Genomic DNA, 20,348 nt, shown 5'->3' with positions numbered 1-20,348 from the left:
CTCACTGATCACAGTAGCCTGGTCTTGAGTAATCTTGGTCAAAAATCCTGAGTTCGTCCTGTCCAAGACCAGGACAAGACCGAGTAAAAATGCACTTGGTTCAGAGATGAGACGAAGACCATTTAAAAAGTGCTCTTGAGACCCAGACTTATCCTGAAAAAAATCACTCATCTGCAAATGTTGTGGAGTGTATTTGCCATGGAGAACAGACAAGAATCGGAGACCGATGCTCTTACTCTTAATAACTTGATAAAGATCAGGGATGCATGATTTTATGTTGGGATTTGTCGATGATTAGACGACGATTGAAGACTATACATTTGGGCCGGGAGATAATTGAATTTAGGTTAAGCGCAGTATGATTTATTAATTTTAAAGCCGCACTTAATGTACCAACAACATGGCAGTTGTTAGTGACCTTTTTGGTTGTGTTCGGATCTTTCATAGTCTATGGACAGCAAACAACAAAAATCAGACATAGAAAGTTCATAGAAACACATCAATAAACAAGTCAATTCAATGTGAGCAACTCTCTTAATAAAATTGTTCATGTTAGGTTAATAATTATGAATTTATTTAATTGGGAATATTTGTCCACGCTATAAAATTGATGCACATGATCATTAAAACAAGTGAGGGTTGTTTTCCATCTGTTTTGACCACAAAAAAAAAAATCAGTGTGGAAGCCTGTTTAAAAAAGATAAAATTCTGTGGAAGTTAATGCTTGGAAAAGAGATGTTTGAAAATGCATTTAGTAACAAAAATAAGGCAATACATATTGAAGGTCATTTGCTTTTTTATCGGTGAAATTTGTTTAAAACTAAATATGCTTTTTCAATAAAAATCTCAACTTTGTAAAATCCTGTCGCCTGGCCCTACTTTACAGAGCACTAGTAATTGGGTATCTGTACTTTAGTGACTGCAGTAGCATCAACATGTTCTGTAATTAATACGGTATCTGTGCAAGAGCTTGTCACCTTTTTAAATGATGGCATCAACCAAAACGAAGTGGTTACACATCTTGTTTTCAGTTGTGAAGGTCCCAATCCTGCAGCATCTGGAAGGTCTGCGAGATGAGGAGTTAGAAGAGCGGAGGGTGAAGCGGAGGCGCCAGCTGGCTGAGGAGGAAGAGACCAAGCAAAACGAGCGGAGGGCCTCTGGAGCAGAGCAGACCCGGGAACAGAGCTTGCAGGTAGGTTTGCACATTACAATGCATTATTTACTTTATTATACACATCCGAACATGACTTGATTAATTTGCAACAATAAGCATTCACGTTTTCTTTGTTTTCTGCTTTCGTGTCTGTAGGGTTCTGGATTAGGGACAATTAATGGCGCAGAAAACACTGCAGGTACTGACTTGTTGAAAGGGTTTCACAATTTTTTCTTTTGATTGAAATGGTTCCATCTGAAAGAAATCACAAGGCGTCAAGAGTCAGCAATGCGTGCTCTGGGATGAGGTAGTAGTTTGTATAGTTTTAGGATCACACCAGATCTGGGAGATAACTATACAGTCTACTGTCTTTCTTAGGGCAGCGCCACAACATCTTGGCCTTATCATATTCAGGAAAAGATCTGCTCTCTGAATACATGCATCTCATTTTGAAGATGGTTTTGCTGTGGTGAGGTAGTAAGTTGTGTTGTTGTTGGGGAACAGGATTGTACACCCCGTTCAGGAGATAACTATACAACTTACTGCCTTCCTCAGTCGAATTATTTGACAACGTGTTGCTATTCCCCCTGTATTTATGTGTTAGATTAAACTTTCGCCTGAAATTGAATGCGAAACCATTTGGGCCATCGACAAACAAAGCATAATGGCTGCTCTCTTACACAAGTTGGCTTCGGAACCCTTTCCAGGGTCATTATGGGGACTTTGACTCTGAGAGCTGTCAGTTACTATTTTGGTTACCTCTAATATAGTTACTCAGGAGATTTAAGAAATGTTAGGAAAAGCTCTATGTGATGCATGATGCAGTTCACTTCAGTTTTTATAAAAACAATTACATTTCTAAAGACAGCATAATTGATACAAAACTTACATTGTGCAAGCGGTCAGAATGTTGTGGCTTCTGATGGTACATTTATTAAAGAGAGTGAAAATACAATATATTGCTAAATATTTGCTCACCTTTCTTGACTCACATGGAATTTGACATCCCTTTATTAATCCATCGGTTTGCAGCTATAACATTGTCAACTCTTCTAAGATGTTGCCTACTAGGTTCAAAGTATATTCATATAATATGTCTTATATAATTACATTTCATATTTGATTTTAACTTTTGATCTGCACAATAAATGTCCAAATGAGAATATAGTAGATTTTTAAAAGCAGCTTTACCAAAGGAACCACACAGCTCATTCAGAAAATCTAACTTCAAAGTGAAACTTACATTTGTTCTTGAAATAGCCCCACTGAAATTACATTTCATATTTGATTTCAACTTTTGATCTGCACAATAAATGTCCAAATGAGAATACAGTAGATTTTTAAAAGCAGCTTTGCCAAAGGAACCACACAGCTCATTCAGAAAATCTAACTTCAAAGTGAAACTTACATTTGTTCTTGAAATAGCCCCACTGAAAATGTTTCTAGAGAAGCTAATAGTTTGCTGCTATGCATGGCATGAATTTAAAAAATGATTAAATAAAAAAAGGAAACAATTTGTTAGATTGTCATATTTTTGTTTAATAAAACCTTTGCCTCAAGTGCCAGGAAGTAACTTGCAAAAATGTACTTCACAAAATGGTCAATGAATAGCAAAAGTGTTCCTCATTTCATCTTGGACAACAGTGTTGTACATGAAAATGCACGAGAATCAGATTGGTAGATGTCCTGTCTGTTCTGAACTTACTTAGTATTTTTTTTTTTCATTTCTAAGTAACAGTTGTCATGGCTTCAAAGGCTGTGTGACAGAAGATAGCCATGTGGTTTTTTTTAATTGTTTGTTTTGTTGTTTTTTATATATATATATATATATATGTGTGTGTGTGTGTGTGTTTTTTTTTTCCCCCCCTCGTGTTAATATCTAAACGCACTGTGTGATTTCCCATATTTTTGTCTTTTATTTAGAGGGTGAGCAGTCTCAAGGAGGTGCAGTATCTTGTCTGGACCCACTCAGGCTGTCAGAAGGCTTCCTCACTGCTCCCCCTTCTGGAGAGGTTACTCCCACTACCCCAGCTCCCCATGAACAGGCCCTAGTTTCCTTGGAAACTGCAATTAATCAACAGGTCCACCAACCGATGGCTGGCCTGCTGTTGGCCGAGTCACATGCTGGCTCATTGGCGGCTCTGGCAGGCCTTCCGCCCTTGTCTGCAAGTGACAGGCCTAGTAGTGAAGCAGAAGCATCTCAGATGGAAATGTCCCCAGCACCCACAATCGGTGAGAGAGCCGTAGGAGGAGGTGGTGGTGGTGGTGGTGGTGGTGGAGGAGTATTGTTGGAAGAAGGCAGGGAAGGTAGACTAACTCTCTTACAAATTATCCATGAGTAAGGGTGCATTCATAATTTAAATCAACAGTGCTTAGTTGTAACCAGTCATGTTTTCAGAACACAATCTCAACTCAGGTTGACAGTGAATAGAATACTTTATGACAATCTCTTACCGTTGTCAAACTCCCACCCCCTCAGCTTCAAGCCCGGATATGGTGGAGACCTCAGAACCTCCAGTAGTGGGTGTGTCACGATTGGAAGGGTCACCAATGGACACCAGCAGCCCTGCCTCTGCCACACAAGATGAAGCTATTTCCAACCCTGCCCAGACTGTCCTTGTGTCCCAGGACCTGTCTGGCGGTGGGGAGAGTGAATTGACCAACAGGCAGACCAGTGCAGAGTCCGAGTATGTTTTTTGTTGTTTGTTTGCAAATGTTCCATCTATGTTGATTTTAAAAATGTTTCTTAAGAAACTGTCTTCATTTGATTAGCTCCACTTCGGTTTCATCTGCTGCTGAAGCAATAATCAGGAGTGACAGTGTTGACAGCCAATCCCAGGCTATCCAAGATCCTCTCCCATCCACAAGTAATGAGGAAGAAGACCCACTTGCAGGTACAGGTGGTTATTCGCCCCAATATGCACATCCAGACTACTAATCCTACAAGACATGATATCATAGTTGTGAAGTTTCAAATTTTCTCTGGTGTTCTCTTTGCCTATGCAGGAATCAGTCTTCCTGAGGGTGTTGATCCATCTTTCCTGGCAGCTCTTCCTGAGGACATTAGAAGAGAAGTGCTTCAAAATCAATTGGGAATAAGACCACCATCCCGTTCAGCTGCTGCGACCAGCCTGCCGTCTTCTACTGCGCCTGTACTCACAGGGCCTGGGGTTACGGAGGTTAGCCCTGAGTTCCTGGCTGCATTGCCACCTGCCATACAGGAGGAGGTGAGAAATTACTGGATAACAAAACTTAAAAGGATATGAAATAAAAGTGACAATGTGATTTTATAGGAGAAGGAGTTAAACTAAGTTTGCCATTGATTATTTTAGGTCCTTGCCCAGCAACGAGCCGAGCAACAGCGCAGGGAGGTTTCCCAGCAACCCACACAGGGAGATACACCTCTGGACCCAGTTACCTTCATCCAGACGCTGCCCTCTGAGCTGCGACGTAGTGTGCTCGAAGACATGGAGGACAGCGTGTTGGCTGTGATGCCACCTGACATCGCAGCTGAAGCGGCAGCCTTGCGCCGAGAGCAAGAGGCACGGCAAAGGCAACTGATGCACGAGAGGCTCTTTGGTCACAGTTCAACATCGGCGCTCTCAGCCATCCTGCGCTCACCTGCATTCACCAGTCGCTTGGGGAGCAATCGTGGCGTCCAGTACACTCGACTGGCTGTGCAGAGAGGAGGCACATTTCAGATGGGTGGTGGCTCTAACCACAGGTACAAGAGACATGTACAAGAGACAATTATCATCATGTTTATGATGTTTATGATGATGATTTTTTTTTACTTTTCAATGGAAGAACATGTGGCTTAGATGCTTGTCGCTAATTTTGATATTTCCTCAGACCATCCAGTTCCAGTGTGGATTCTTTGCTGCGTTTGCGTGGTCGTTTGCTGCTGGATCACGAGGCCTTGTCCTGTCTGCTGGTGTTGCTATTTGTGGATGAACCGAAGCTCAACACCAGCCGTCTACACCGTGTGCTCAGGAATCTTTGCTACCACTCTCAGACACGTGGGTGGGTCATTCGCAGTCTGTTGTCTATCCTCCAACGCAGTAGTGAGAGCGAGGTGTGTGTAGAGACCTCACGCCTTGAAGATTCTCGTGGGAAAAGGAGCTCCCATGGAGGATGCGGGGCAAAAGGTTCAGCTACCTCCTCCCTCTGCTCTTCATCCTCCCTCGAGCTACTAAACAGAGTGGAGTCTCGTAGTTCCAGCCAGCTTTCTTGGCTCTCTGTGTCCATGGATGCGGCCTTGGGCTGTCGGACTAACATTTTCCAGATCCAACGGGTATCTGGTAGGAAACATGCTGACCGCCACTCAGCTGCTGGTTCCTCAGCATCTGGAGCCCTAGGAGGTGGTGTGTCAGGAGCTGCTGCAGGGGTCACATGTGCGGGAGGCGGAGGCTCCACAGTACACATCCACCCACAAGCTGCGCCTGTAGTCTGTCGACATGTGTTAGACACTCTGATCCAACTAGCAAAGGTCAGTCACGTGTCTCAATGTGCTTTATGGTCTTAATATACGATACAAAAGTGTTCAATTGGGCAATGTTCAAATTCTCTCGCACTATAATCAGTAATTTACTCAAGTCTAGACTTGAAAACGAAAACTCATGAAACTTGCGAAACACATCAGACATTATTTTTTAGATTTCTAAAGTCTAACAAAATGTCAGTGGTGCCTCCTGCAATTTTTGGGGGCATTTGTATTCAAAATGTTGCAGCAACCCGCCACGGTACATCAGATGGAAACGGATGCAATCTGGCATATTTACGTGTAAAGCTTTATTAATGTCTTTTCTTGAAGGAAAGATTTGTCAGTCAAGGCATACTTATTGAATTACTTTTTTTGTGTTCTGTCACTACAGGTGTTCCCCAGCCACTTCACCCAGCAGCGTTGTAAGGATCTCTCCGTGTCATCCTCTGACCTCGAGGCCCGTCTTTGTTCAAGCTCCTCAGGCGTAGGTGGGATGAGTGGAGGGTTGAGGTCTAGTTCCCAGGCTCAAAACAACCCAAACTCCAATTCTTCCAGTGCACATAATGCTTTTGGTTCCTCAAACATCACACCCCAGTCTCTGGGAATTTCCACAGATTTTTGGGATCTGCTTGTAAAGCTGGACAACATGAATGTCAGTCGCAAAGGAAAAGCCTCAATGAAGACCGTGCCTTTAGGGGGCAATGCAGAGGCTGAGGGACTCCAGTTAAGCCTAGAAACCTCCCCGCTTGGTCAGTTGATGAACATGCTGTCCCACCCTGTAATCAGGCGAAGCTCCTTGCTCACTGAAAAGCTATTGCGTCTGCTCTCCCTCATATCCATTGCCCTGCCTGACATCAAGGCCACAGAGGTACCTGCTGGCCACGCTACTCCACAGTCATCCAACCCTAATCCGATAATTAGCTCAGGATCGACCGCCTCGGTCACTACACAGGGCACAGCAGCATCAAACATCCAGCCCTCTGCAGTGGGCACAGTGGCCTCTGGGGCATCTGGGATCCAGAGCACCTCCTCAGGGACAAGTCTGTTAATGTTTGCAACTTCCACACCATTACCAACATCCACTGGAGCAGTTTTCACAGGTAGAAACACCAGGGAAAGCATGAGAAATCTGTCATCTCTTGAGAATGGTGATTATAAATGATCATTAATTCTGTTAAAACAGCAAAAACCAAGAGCTCTGCAATTGGCATGGAAAGTGACAAGATTGCTACGGCTGGACTTACAGAGAAACAGCTTCAGCTGTCAGTGGAGGTATGAGAAAATGTTGTGTGAGTGGGTTGTTAAAATTGCACTTCCAAAGTTGCCTTGTGGACTAATGTCCTTATTTGGGTATTATTTTGTTTTTTGTTTTTAATTTCACACTTTCTGATAGGTGTTGACTTCTCATTCGTGCTCAGAGGAGGGGCTGGAAGACGCAGCTAATATTTTACTTCAGTTATCCAGAGGAGACGGTTCCACCAGAGACACTGTGCTCAGACTGCTGCTCAGTGGAGCAAGACACCTTGGTTATACCCTTTGCAAACAGATTGGTCAGTGTTACGCCGATACATACTCTTTATTTTCTAACGATTGGTTTTTTTGCTTAGCAAAGCCTCATGGACTTTCCGTAAGCATTTTTAAATTGCCTCCCTTTCAGGTACACTCCTGGCTGAACTTCGAGAATACAACTTGGAGCAGCAGAGACGAGCACATGTAGATTCTCATTCCCCCGATGCACCCCCTGATGACTCTTCCATCTCTGCCAGACTGAAGGGCAAAATGACTAGCAGGTAAGACCATGACAACTTTGGACACCCAGTGATACTTTCTCATTTGTTGACTCTGAAATTGCCTTGACCTTAACTGTGTTTTGCTATTTGGGGCACAGGTTTGATGGAGCGGAAAGTGTTGTGATTGTGGCTGCACAGAAGCGCACGCTTGGCGGACGAGAACTACAACTCCCCTGTATGAGCTCGCTAACCTCCAAGACATCGACACAGAAATTTTTCCTGCGAGTGTTGCAGGTCATTATCCAGCTACGTGAGGACACACGCCGTGCCAACAAGAAAGCTAAACAGACTGGGCGAATAGGTGAGAGATTTATCCAGCATAGAAGCCATTGTGCAGATGAGGTATGGAGTGATAAACCCGCACTCTCGCTCAACGGCCAGGCTCGTCCAGCCTGGGCTCAGCCAGCAGCATTCAGGCTGCCGTCCGTCAACTGGAGGCAGAGGCTGATGCCATCATCCAGATGGTGAGAGAGGGTCAGCGGGCCCGTAGGCTCACACAGGCACCACCACCCACTTCAGCCTCGGCCGCCGTCACCGCCGGATCATCAGTCGCAGCGTCTCATGCCCCCGCTGGTGCTGCCCCCCCTGCTGGCACAGCTGCTGCTGCCACGGTTAGCATGGGCTGCGTTGACAGCAGACAGATCTGCACACTCACCCACTGGGCGCACATTTGAACATTTATCAGGAGGTTGTAGATTTGACTCAATTGCTGTGGGCCACTGACATGCTTTTAGCCATGTTGGGGTTTTCATGCTCTTTGTTTGCATTTTGCAAAATCAAAAGCGAATCCATTCAGATGAAAAAAAATTGTCGACATTAACATCAAAATGTCTTGTTTGCAACTTGCGCCTGTTTTATGAGTTTAAAAATGGATGTGCCAGTAATCTGTTTTATATGTTGTCTCAGAATAATTGTTTGTGAAAGCTGCAAATGTGCCTGCTCCAAACTCAACTCCCCGTTTGTCATCAGCAGTGACGGCTGGCTGAAGTTGCTTCGTTCTTTACCCAGATCTGCTTCAGCCCCAGTGACTTTACCGTTGAATTGGAATGTCCCAATGCATGGCAATGTGGATCAGTCAAAATTAATAGCTAGAATATAATGATAATTATTTTCCCTGTTTCCTATCCCGTGTCATTGGGCGTCCCTCGTCGGTGGCTACAGTCCGAAATGCAGACGGTCTCAGAGGCCCAGGGAGCTCAACGAGATGACATGCCGATGGATGTTGACCAGCCATCTTTGGAGCTGGACTCTTCAACTCTGGGTGAGTTATTCACACCTTAAAATGTTGGAAGTCTTCCGAGGACACTTGTGTATTTATTGATTTATATGGGGCAGAAAATTGACTTTCTTAGTTTATAAATTGACAATAAATCTCTGTGATGCCAACAAAATGTACAAACGTGTGTATTGCGTTACTTTATTTTGATGTTTTGCCAGCTATACATGGGCACATCAAAATGGACTTGTATTCATATTTTTTTTAGCAACATGGATTTATCATCCCATATTCATAACAAATCTCCATCCACCGATTTTCTTTTGCTTATTTGTTGTCGGATCATAGGGGCAGTAGCTTTAGGACTTCCTTCTACGGATCGTCTTCATCCAGCTCTTTTGCAGGGTCACCTTGGGATCAAGGTGTTCCCAGGCCAGCTGGCAGACGGTCTATGTGTCCTGAGTCATCCCTGGGCCTCATCCCAGTGGAAAATCACTATAAAACCTAACCAGGGAGAGGCTTGCAAATATCCTAATTTGATGCCCAAGTCTCCCCATCTTGCTCCTCTCAATTCGGAGAAGCAGCGCCTCTACTCTGAGCCCTTCCCAAATGGAGTTTCTCAAAGGGACAGCTTGGAGACACTGCAACTGAAATTTATTTATGGCGCTTGTATCTGGTATCCTGTTCATTTGGTCACGACTCACCGCTCATGACAACAGCTGAGGGTAGGATGTGCCCCACAGGCCGCACTTTGCCCCGGTCTGTTCTGCTTCCTCATTACGGTCAAAGCTGTGGTCGTACGCCGCAAAAAATGGAGGCGCAGAACTTGATCCCCGCTTCCCCTATAATGTGGGTGAAGTTCTCCCAGAAGTGGGTCTTGACATGGGGATTCTGGCAGGCGTTGCTAGCAGACGCTCGCAATCCGTGATGGACTCTGAAGTCGAATAACAGAACATCAATCAGGGTCTGATTGGGGAGCGTGGCGTTTACTGCAGCTCCTGCTGCCTTTGTCCCCAATCACCCTGCCCCGCCTGGGGCATAATGACGCGGACTGCTTACCTCCTGGTATCATTGCGGCACACAAACCCCTCTTTCTCAGTAAGGACAAGGACATTAATCAAAAGCTCAGTTTACACTTTTATACTTACAGGAACAGATTGCCTTAATAATTCAGATGTATTAATTGGAGTTGTTTCTGGCCAGCTATTCATGCAGTGAATGCATTGGCTAACTTTTTTTGGAAATGTTTTTCCTCAGATGAGGAAGCAAATGGCCAGTCTGAGAGTGAAGAGAAAGTCCCCGACCTCCCTCTGCTCAGCGAACAGCTCCTGCTGGATGAGCTGTGGGACATGCTCGGGGAATGCTTGAAAGAGCTGGAAGAGTCCCATGACCAGCATGCTGTATTGGGTAGGAGGAATCTTCATTGGACAGGATGTCTATCTGCTTGTTTTTACACAAAACACCTTTTTACAGTAACATTAACCGGGTATATCAAAGTGCCACAAGAGTTTCACTCCAAGCTAAGTTTTCCTCTGGGAAGTAATAGAACAGAATGTGGACCATTGCACCTTTTGTGAGGGGGTATTGTGCTCTTTTAAAATGCCTTAATTTAACTATATTTAAACAATGGTACAGATTTTACAAATGCTGCCAAATTATGTAAACTTCTGGGCGCGCCTGTGTTCGTCAAACTGGAAAATATACAGACTGGGCAGAACTAATGCGACAACTTTGGTACTGCCTATAAAAAATTGTGAAGCATTCCTCTTCATGCTGTTTCTCAACAGTGATGCTTGGCTGCATAGGCAGTATTGCTATCTGGAAAGCATTATAATTGCAAGCTGTTGGAAATAGTTAATCCTCCATATTCTGCCATGTTTCAAAGAAATTGGGTGGGGTGGTTGTGCTTTCAATGGATTTTGAAGTTGCTGCATTATGACTTTCTTCAAATACATACACTGCAAGTGTGTTGTTGGTTCTCTGTATTCATCTGGTTTCAATCCAAAATGATCTGACTCGGTCGCCGTGACATCAAGGTTTGCAACTAATTCCATTTATGCCACTCAACAGGAGTAACAGATAAAAAACTGATCTTTGAGCATTCGCATTCCTTCTTGTCATCCACAACACAGTTCATGTTTTATACTTGTGTGTGTGCTTGTGCGCCCGCCCCTTGACAGGCGAGGGTATGAAACATGCAGGACTGAATGTCGATGACATGTTTAAAAAAAAAAAAAAAAAGTAACTGATTTTATTTTGTGGACAAGCTCATCACTGGTGAACTCTGCTGCTGTTTTGGTTAAAATTTGTTTTTCAAATGTTACTCTTTATGACCTTGTGAAAACAATGACGTTGTTTTCTGCGGGGAAGATGGGAGGAGTTTGTTTGGGACGAGGTATTTGCTCAACTCCTTCCGATGCTATCTGTTACCGTAAGGGTCTCAATCTGGAATTATGAAAATGTTTCCCGTTTTTGTGATAACATCGGTCAAAGTTACCATAAGTGGCTCAGATTTGGCAGAAACCCTGCTATCTTGTTTCTGCAATGCCATTTGTTCCATTTGATTTCCATTGTAACACTTCCATGTCCTTCAGTTCTGCAGCCTGCTGTGGAGGCATTCTTCCTCGTACACGCCACCGAGCGAGAGAGCAAACCCCCTGTTCGGGACACTCGGGAGAGCCAGCTTTCTCACATCAAGGATGAACCGCCGCCACTGTCCCCAGCGCCGCTCACACCCGCAACACCCTCTTCCCTAGACCCGTTCTTCTCCCGGGAACCTTCCTCCATGCACATCTCTTCAAACTTGCCACCAGACACCCAGAAGTTTCTTCGATTTGCCGGTGAGCCAGAATGGACTCTATGCATACACCGCTTCCGTGTTTGTTGTATGGCGCTGTGCTAACCTCCGGTCGCTACACTGGCTTAATGTATAGCAAAAGCATTGACGTAATACACTTGCTGTCTCCTGGAGTGACATCAAGTTCCGGTAAATGACATATTGCCTTTCTAATTGTTCCAGTTATCGATGTTTCTGCAAAGCGATCAAACGAACATATCTGATGTAATGAGCCATTTGCTGGTTCACAGCACCTGCAGGTCCGTGTGTACGTGGACTTGAATTACTGCCCGCTTTTGACACTATCATATCAACTTTGTTTATAGAGCACAAAAACAACCACGCAAACAAGAGATTGAATCAAATGGAACAGAAAGCATTTATTGTTTGTTGCGTTCTATGGTGCACATACACCCAAATGGAGCCCATGAAAACTTCATCAAAAGACAGAAAATTACCAGTTCTGAGCTATTGACTCCACGCAGTTACACAAACCCATGTTAACAAACATTGAAAGAATGGGGGGATTTGTCCTCTAGAGGGCGTCCCAGTAGCTTTCAGAAACGTACCAAGCCACACTTTTGTCCCGGAAATACTTATGCTGCCGTTCTCATTGACTTTCAGCTAAGCCAATTGCGCCGCAACACGGCACACAACAGAGGTCCTCTCTTGGTGATGCAATTCTGAATTCAATAATCGTTTTTGTTTGTACCATGTGGATACTCTTGAAGGATACATTAAAATGTTTGAACAATGAACAATTGACCAACTTGATTTACTATTGTTTTCCCCATTCCAAAGTGGGAGGGAAAAAAATAATGCAAGCAGAGTTACGTCAGCAATAGGTCACTTAATTGTGAAGGAGAGTGAAAAGGCTTTGCACATCGTGTCTGACAGTCTGAGTTTTAATTCTCCTTGATTGTAGAAACTCACCGCACAGTACTCAACCAGATCCTGCGTCAGTCCACCACCCATTTGGCTGATGGACCCTTTGCTGTTTTGGTTGATTACATACGCATCCTGGACTTTGACGTGAAGCGGAAGTAAGCGAGATTATTTTGACCTTGTTTGACCTGCATTAAATTTAGCAATTCTCAAGTCGCTGGCCTGTCGTTCCTCATGCAGGTATTTCCGCCAGGAGCTTGAACGCCTTGATGAAGGTCTGAGGAAAGAGGACATGGCAGTGCATGTGAGAAGAGATCATGTGTTTGAGGACTCGTACAGAGAGCTGCATCGCAAGAGCCCAGAGGACATGAAAAACAGGCTGTACGCTTCCATCACTGAAAAAACAACAACCACAACAACCTGAGTCTGCTCCATCCATGAGCATGTGAACTCTTTGTGTTGCAGGTACATTGTCTTTGAAGGAGAAGAGGGCCAGGATGCTGGCGGCCTTCTGAGAGAATGGTATATGATCATCTCCCGAGAGATGTTTAACCCCATGTACGCTCTGTTCCGCACGTCGCCCGGAGATAGGGTCACTTACACCATCAATCCCTCGTCCCACTGCAACCCCAACCACCTGAGCTACTTCAAGTTTGTGGGCCGGGTGGTGGCCAAAGCCGTTTATGACAACCGGTTATTGGAGTGCTACTTCACGCGTAGCTTCTACAAGCACATCTTGGGCAAGAGTGTCAGGTAATGGTGACGGGGCACCGATTCCGATCAAAGAGCAAATCAATAATTTCATTGCTTGCGATTAAATTGTTCTTCTGTTCCTAGGTACACTGACATGGAGAGCGAGGACTACCCCTTCTTCCAGGGTTTGGTGTACTTGTTGGAGAATGACGTTTCCACGTTAGGCTATGAACTCACATTCAGCACAGAGGTTGGTGCCAGGTCTCAAATTGTTAGTTATTTCAAGCGGAAAGTGGGTTGTGATGCCAAAGTTGGGCCCTCGGGAGCCTAAACACGAGTGATGCCTTGAAGTTGCTTGAAAAGCTCTTTGGGGTTGACTCACAGAAGTGCACTTGAAATACTTGGAGGCAAGTCGATGTGTAGACTTTCCTGCTCTTTGTATGTTTAGGTCCAAGAGTTTGGTGTTTGCGAAGTGAGAGACCTCAAGCCAAATGGTGCAAACATTCTGGTCACAGAAGAAAACAAAAAAGAATATGTGCACCTGGTTTGCCAGATGAAAATGACAGGTAGGTGTACTTCATGTATATTTTTTCATGAGTAACCTCATTGGCAAAAATGCAATAATATAAGACCTGTTGGTGGTAAGATTTTCACCTCAAGCCTTAAATGGGGTTTTGAAAAGGGGAGGAGTTAAGCAATTTTCAAGTCAAGTCAGCAAAATCACTTCCTGTTTCTCTTTCATACTTTGGCCAAATGCCGCACTCCCAAGAATAAGCAACCAATTAGAGACCGAAAGAAGCTGTGACTGATCAGGTGTCAAATCATTTGCTGCGCACTTGGAGGCACTCTCATCACTGGTATACATCCACTGCGCCTTCGCACTGACCCGTTACCCATCAAAAGCACTTCTTTCGTAATGGGGGGAATTACTGTGACCCAAAATGCTAATGCTTTGAAGTTTTGTTTTATGTTGATTGAACAAAGGAAATGTGCTATATGCAATGCTGCAATAACTTATTAATAATGTTTCACTCGCTCCTTTGATATTATGGAGCCAAGTGTCGCCCAACCCTTGTGGTCAAAGCGCATGGGTGGTCTGACAAGCGATGGAACATTCTGTGATTGGTGTTAATCAGCCTTTGGATGTCGATGTGGCGCAGGTGCGATCCGCAAGCAGCTGGCCGCTTTCCTAGAAGGCTTCTATGAGATCATCCCCAAGAGGCTGATCTCCATCTTCACCGAGCAGGAGCTGGAGCTGCTCATCTCTGGCCTGCCCACCATCGATATTGATGACCTCAAGGCCAACACTGAGTACCACAAGTACCAGTCCAGCTCCATCCAGGTACTTGAAATGGGTGCAGGCTGATCATCTTGATGCCATTGGACGTAAACCACATGTGAAGTTGCTTGTTTGTATATTTCCAAAAGATCCAGTGGTTCTGGAGGGCCTTGCGTTCTTTCGACCAAGCGGACCGAGCCAAGTTCTTACAATTTGTCACTGGCACGTCCAAAGTTCCCCTTCAGGGTTTTGCTGCTCTGGAGGGCATGAACGGCATCCAGAAGTTCCAAATCCACCGCGACGATCGCTCCACTGACCGCTTGCCCTCCGCTCATACTTGGTAAACAAATCAGTTGCATCCATACCTGTCAACTTTTCAGAGCGCCAACCTGTATAAAGTACCAAAAAAAAATCCTTATAAAGAGCAAAAAATCCTTATAACATAGCAAAGCATTTTATGTCAAAATTACGGCAGAAAACCCCCCACAAAATGTTCAATATTTATTATAGATCTCCATAATACAATATCTAATCATCATTCTACTTAGTGGCATTACTGTGTTCAGAGTTGTATTCTTGAGTTACTTTTTTCACCAACTCCAAATACTAACCCATCGGCTCGAAGTTACAGCATCCATTCATATTTACTTTGTACTGCAATAATGCTGTCAGTGTTTGTGGTGCAAGCGATTTTCGGAAATCTGTGTGAAGAGAAAGTTACCGGAACTAGCATTCGAGTAGACTCGCACCATTCTGGGCAAAAGCAAACGGAAGTACCGTATTTTCACGACTATAAGGCGCCATTAAAAGTCTTAAATTTTCTCCAAAATGGACAGGACGCCTTATGGTGCGGAGCGTCCTTTATATGCGCTGAGTTCCAAAATCTGACTGACAGCCGACACGCTGTTTATATAGAGAAAAGGCGGAAGTGACTGTGGCCAGGCATGCGGGAAAGAAGTCGGCCAATCAGGGAAGGGTGGGCGTGTATATATACATATATGGAGAGGGAGGGAGAGAGAGGGAGAGAGAGGACAGGCAAGCTAGTCCGCCAATGGTGAAGGGTGGGCGTGTAAGTGGACGCCTCAAGCCAGTACCAACACTTGTATAGAGTGTGGCAATGTGCATTGTTGCAAAACAACTCCGGTTTTGGTTTCTAAGAACCCCTGAAAATAAATTTGACAAAAAGACACGCCTACGAAGCTCAGTTCAAACTTAAAGCCACCGGTTATGCTTTTGGCATGCGTGCCCATCTCACAGCAGCGGTGAAAAAAACAAGTCAAGCAAATGAACTCTGAGCTTGCCGTTATTCCCGGAGGCTTGACTAAAGAACTCCAACCGCTGGACATTGGCATCAACCGGGCGTTCAAAGTAAAGTTGCAAACGGCATGGGAACAATGGATGATCGGTGGCAAACACAACTTTACAAAGAGTGAGAGGCAGCACTTGCCGAGTTACGTCACAATACGCAACAACGAGAGGGAACGCGGCGAACGAGAGGGAACGCGGCGTTTTTGATGGATTACGGTACTTGCACAATTGTTCAATTCTTTCTACACACACACGCGCTGCCACCATGTTTCGCTCTGTTCTTTACTTTCAAATGTGGGAAAGCTTCACACGAGAGAAATGTTGACTTTGCTGTTGCTACTCCTTCTTTCCGCTCGGCAATGCGTAGCAACTCACACTAGCATGTGATGCATTCAATGACAACTGAGATGTGCAGTCCTCTGCTTCTGATACAGAGGATGAGGACTTTGATGGATTTCTGGGTGATGATTGATCGATAAACGTGAGAACATTGTACGATGGCTAAATAAAATACACCCGAACTCAGTTCTGCTTTCGTTGCCTTTTTAAAAACGTGTTTTTATCTTATCTGTATGTCTTGGCATGCTACCGTATGCTTCAAGCTAACGTGTTAGAGTGCGCGCATGCATGCCGTATGTTTAAGCTGGCATATGTTTTACCGCTGTAAAACTGCGGCCATTAGTACGATGCGTCCTGTGTATGTGTAAAATACAGAAATGTCACCCATTAATGAGACTGCGGCCATTAGTACGATGTGTCGAATAGTCGTGAAAATACGGTACCTGTTGGGGGGGGGGGGGGTTCACTATCCGTATGATTTGTGCGATACGGCCATATACGTAAGATTCACCACAAAATCCGTATGAACTATGGTTAAACCGTATGAGTTGACAGGTATGTGCATCTGACAAATGAAGATGCTTGCCATCTCCACAAATGTGGATGTGAAAATAACGGCGTGTGTTCTGTGCTCGTAGTTTCAACCAGCTGGACCTCCCTGCCTACGAGAGTTACGAGAAGTTGAGACACATGCTGCTGCTGGCCATTCAGGAGTGTTCTGAGGGATTCGGGCTGGCTTAATTAACAAGACTCCAAGACACGCGCGCACACACACACCATATTTAGATCTGACTACAAAAGTTACATTTTTGAATACACACACCCTACACAGATAATACTGGATTACCTATAAAATGGCCCAGAATTTCAGATTTCTAGTCCGTACGAAACAGATTAAACCATGCAGTCAAATGGTTTGATGAACATTCAATACTACATGCAGAGTCTCAACGTGATCTCAAACACATGCGCACGCTTGTGGGCCCCTCCTCATTTAAACGGAAAGGGCAAATGCAAAGGCTTAAAACATGGACTAATATAAAAGACATTTTCTTCATCTAGATTGATTTTTTTTCTGTACAAAAGGTTTGGGAGTTTATTGTTTCAATGTTTTTTGTTTCTCTGGCTGTGTAAAAAGAAAAAAGAATGTGTGAACAGGATGGTTATAAAACCTTTGGGGAAACATGTTGGTGGTTTCTTGTTGCAAATTTTTGACCTCGCAAGCCTTTTTTTGTGGGGGTGTATGAACAACTTGAGAAATTCACAAAAATGCACTTTTCAAAAACATTTTGTGGCATTTTTAAGGAAGGATGGTACACTTGAAGCGAAAACCTGAAGGAGATAAAAAAAACAACAATTAACCATAAATTCTAGAGTATTTTTGACTATTCAATTGCTGACTCAGCCTTGAGCCTTTGAATCCGATTGGAATAGCGACATGAATAAATGCATTAAATTGCGTCTATTGTCTTTTTACGTGTTTTAACTTGACCAATACGTTTACCGAATCTTGAAAGATGCTCCTACCATTAGATGCATCACAGCAGATTCTGTTAGTTACAGTAAACCGTAAACAAATGCGGTCTATGGTTATTTGGTCCGTACAGTTCCAGCTCATCAACTCCCTTAGCATAAAGAAAGAAGGCATGCACTAATGTCTTAAGTTTAACCGTCATCATTCCTCATTGACTTTTCATGTCTCCACCGATCCCTCACATCACCTCACTTCCTCCATTTCCATCTACCTTCAAGTTCCACTCACAGGACCCCGACTACAGTGAAAATAAAAAAAAAAACACCGCTTGTGAGTAAAACAAGGTTGTAGAAGGATCAACAAACCTATTTGATTCCCCTTCTACTGCCAGGAAACCAATGTGAGCATATGGTGGCCGAATGCTATGAAGGTAGCTGCTGCCATCTCGCGGTGGGCGTCTGAAGCGTACATACAATGGTGTCTTGAGTACGAGTGAGTTGCAGAGCTGTTGTTTGGCTGATATTTTACTTTGACTTGTGAGTGCCAACATGAGATGCGAGCATGGAAGGGTGACAGTCAACTCGCTTCACAATAAAAAGCACTTTGCCAAATAGTGAGCACTTCAGAAAGAGGCTTCAATCTGTGAATGCATTCCCAGCTGAGGTTTACATGCAAACTACGCATAAAAAACCAATAACTATGTATTGTAACTCAAGAAGTGTAGATTTAAAACAACCACAAAGCATTTTAGTCCACTATTTTAATGCGAATGAGCTTTTTGTGGTGATGCAACCCTTTTAAGCACAAGCTGTGTAGCAACACATGCAGGCGGACAATAAAGACTTCTCAATTATGGATCATTTATGTGAAAAACGCATTATACTCGAGCTGTATTATTGACCTGCAGTAGCTCAATGAACAAAATCAGCATGTCCAGTTGGCCAAGGCGACCGTAACAGAGAGGAGCAAAATATGGCCATCAGTTGGACAAAAATGGTTAACCTTATTCTATTGATGATACTGTGTGGTTTTATGCAAAGGTATTTTTTTTCCTCCTAAAAATAGACGTGACAATTTTCATTTTGGGGAGGCTGGTATTTCCATTCATTTGAAAGAGAAAAGATTTTTAAGAGATCAGTCTTTTAAAGTTCTGAGCGTGATTACCGAACAAATTAGTCATACCTTAAGGCACCACTGCATCTAGAAAGTTTGCTTATAACTCAGCACAAAAACGATGCCAAGTGCGGGCTTCTATATCAAAGGTCCTTGAGGACAAAGTCAAGACACTCGTATCTCAAGGACCCGCTTTAACCCCTACAGTGCAACTGGAAAGTATTCAACACCTCCCAGCTGTTTTTGGCTCTCAAGATTTTCAGCACAAAATGACATGAAAAACATTTTATTTTTACTGAAGGAAATGAAGGAAATTCTGTTGCTGTACCAAAGTATTCTGAGAGTTTGCTGAAATTACATTTGTATTTTTTTAAATGATGCAACAACTGTGGTCTCTGGCTGGACCACCCGAAGACATTTACAGGGCCCTCCTGAGGCCACTTTAATGGCTGTGTGCTATTGGGGTCTTTGTGATGCTGATAAATGGACTGTTGACCGACTGAGGTCAAGAGTGCTCCGGCTTTTCTTCTAGGATTTCTCAGTGTTTCCCCATTTCCCTCAATTTGACCGACCCTGACGGTTACTTTGTTGAAACTCATCAAGCATGATGCCACCAGCCTGCTTCACTCTTGGGCTGCTATTGGCCGGGTAACACGTCTTCTAACATGACATCTTGGCATACAACTTCAAAGGGGACTTTTGATTGTTAATTTTGAGAAATGGCTTTCTTTATGCCACTCTTCCTGAAAGGCCGATTCGAGCAATGTGCAGTTGTCCGCTGTGGATCTCTGCACTTCATCCATCCAGAGAGATCATGGGCAACCACTTCAGGGATTATCAAGTTCTTAGTCACTTCCCAGACCCAGGCCCTTCAGCCACAAATTTTCAGTTCCGGTGTGTGGCCACTTCTCAAGAGTCCTGCTGCTTTCCAAATGGTCGTATGTACGGATGATGGAGCCCACTTGTGCTCATCGGAACCTGCAAAGTAGTAGAAATGTTTCTGTGTCTTCCTCAAGAGAACCCTGTCTGGCAACACGACAGATAATTCCTTTCACTTCATGATCGGCCCGTGCTCTTATGTACACTGTCAACTGCAGGACGCTTCTTGGCAAGTGTGTGCATTTCAATGGAATCAATGGAATTGACCACTGGTGAACTCCAATTAAGTTTGTCGGGGCGGGCGAGCATTGACTCCATCTCCTCAAGACCCAGCTAAAAATTGATGCATCTTGTTCTCTTTTAAGACAATTTGGTGCACTAGTGGATACACTGTGTCTTATTAGTAACCGCATCTCCACTACTGAGGAGCATATTTATAAAAAACGGGTGCAGTTCATGAATAATAAGTGCTTTGTGTGTGAGCCAACAGGCTCTCCGCCTGATGTATTGAGTGAGCTGCAGCTGCCTTTCTCCAGCAAAAACCTCAACGTTGCTGCAATCCTGCAATTGGAAAGGGTTTTTTTTTTCAGCATAACGCCGAAATAAACAGTGAGGGCAAAGGGACAAAAACTATTCATTAGTCTAATTAGTCAAAGAGATCCTCTGCAGTTAAGAAAGCACACTTGAACCGTGCTTTGCAGATTTCATCATCCACTCAGTTTGAGTGTTTCTTGACTTTCCTCCAAGGGAAAAGGTGAGGCCTGCTGAATAATAATACTATAAACCACTGAAATCATCTCCAATGTGAGTAAAAGATGCTGTTTTTGTCTTCCTGTCTGTTAATCCACTCTGTTTTATTCAAGACAGGCAGTTGAAATCGGCAGGGGAGACCTACAAGTG

At 44.0% G+C, this 20,348-nt stretch overlaps 1 protein-coding gene across 10 annotated transcripts in view; it reads left to right on the top strand.

The window, feature by feature from the left end:
- The window catches only part of huwe1 (HECT, UBA and WWE domain containing E3 ubiquitin protein ligase 1), a 49,320-nt gene extending 31,879 nt beyond the window's left edge, over nt 1-17,441 (top strand). For 9 of the 10 annotated variants that reach the window (XM_052058398.1, XM_052058391.1, XM_052058390.1 and 6 more), the window contains 25 exons: nt 1,032-1,192; nt 1,310-1,352; nt 3,077-3,460; nt 3,633-3,840; nt 3,926-4,047; nt 4,160-4,380; nt 4,486-4,877; nt 5,006-5,642; nt 6,028-6,736; nt 6,820-6,908; nt 7,030-7,186; nt 7,294-7,426; nt 7,525-7,727; nt 7,808-8,037; nt 8,588-8,687; nt 9,900-10,049; nt 11,237-11,482; nt 12,404-12,521; nt 12,604-12,744; nt 12,829-13,116; nt 13,201-13,306; nt 13,505-13,622; nt 14,217-14,398; nt 14,485-14,675; nt 16,621-17,441. In XM_052058398.1, the coding sequence (XP_051914358.1) occupies nt 1,032-1,192; nt 1,310-1,352; nt 3,077-3,460; nt 3,633-3,840; nt 3,926-4,047; nt 4,160-4,380; nt 4,486-4,877; nt 5,006-5,642; nt 6,028-6,736; nt 6,820-6,908; nt 7,030-7,186; nt 7,294-7,426; nt 7,525-7,727; nt 7,808-8,037; nt 8,588-8,687; nt 9,900-10,049; nt 11,237-11,482; nt 12,404-12,521; nt 12,604-12,744; nt 12,829-13,116; nt 13,201-13,306; nt 13,505-13,622; nt 14,217-14,398; nt 14,485-14,675; nt 16,621-16,723 (5,432 nt within the window). In that variant the 3' untranslated portion in view covers nt 16,724-17,441. The remainder of the gene's footprint in view (nt 1-1,031; nt 1,193-1,309; nt 1,353-3,076; nt 3,461-3,632; nt 3,841-3,925; nt 4,048-4,159; nt 4,381-4,485; nt 4,878-5,005; nt 5,643-6,027; nt 6,737-6,819; nt 6,909-7,029; nt 7,187-7,293; nt 7,427-7,524; nt 7,728-7,807; nt 8,038-8,587; nt 8,688-9,899; nt 10,050-11,236; nt 11,483-12,403; nt 12,522-12,603; nt 12,745-12,828; nt 13,117-13,200; nt 13,307-13,504; nt 13,623-14,216; nt 14,399-14,484; nt 14,676-16,620) is intronic. The other variant, XM_052058397.1, reaches the window with a different exon arrangement.
- Nucleotides 17,442-20,348: the final 2,907 nt, after the last annotated feature.

This window comes from Hippocampus zosterae, chromosome 2, assembly GCF_025434085.1.
Source record: "Hippocampus zosterae strain Florida chromosome 2, ASM2543408v3, whole genome shotgun sequence".
In the NCBI taxonomy this organism is placed as follows: domain Eukaryota; kingdom Metazoa; phylum Chordata; class Actinopteri; order Syngnathiformes; family Syngnathidae; genus Hippocampus; species Hippocampus zosterae.
Note: the sequence above shows the minus strand (reverse complement) of the source record. Positions and strands in the feature narration are given on the sequence as shown.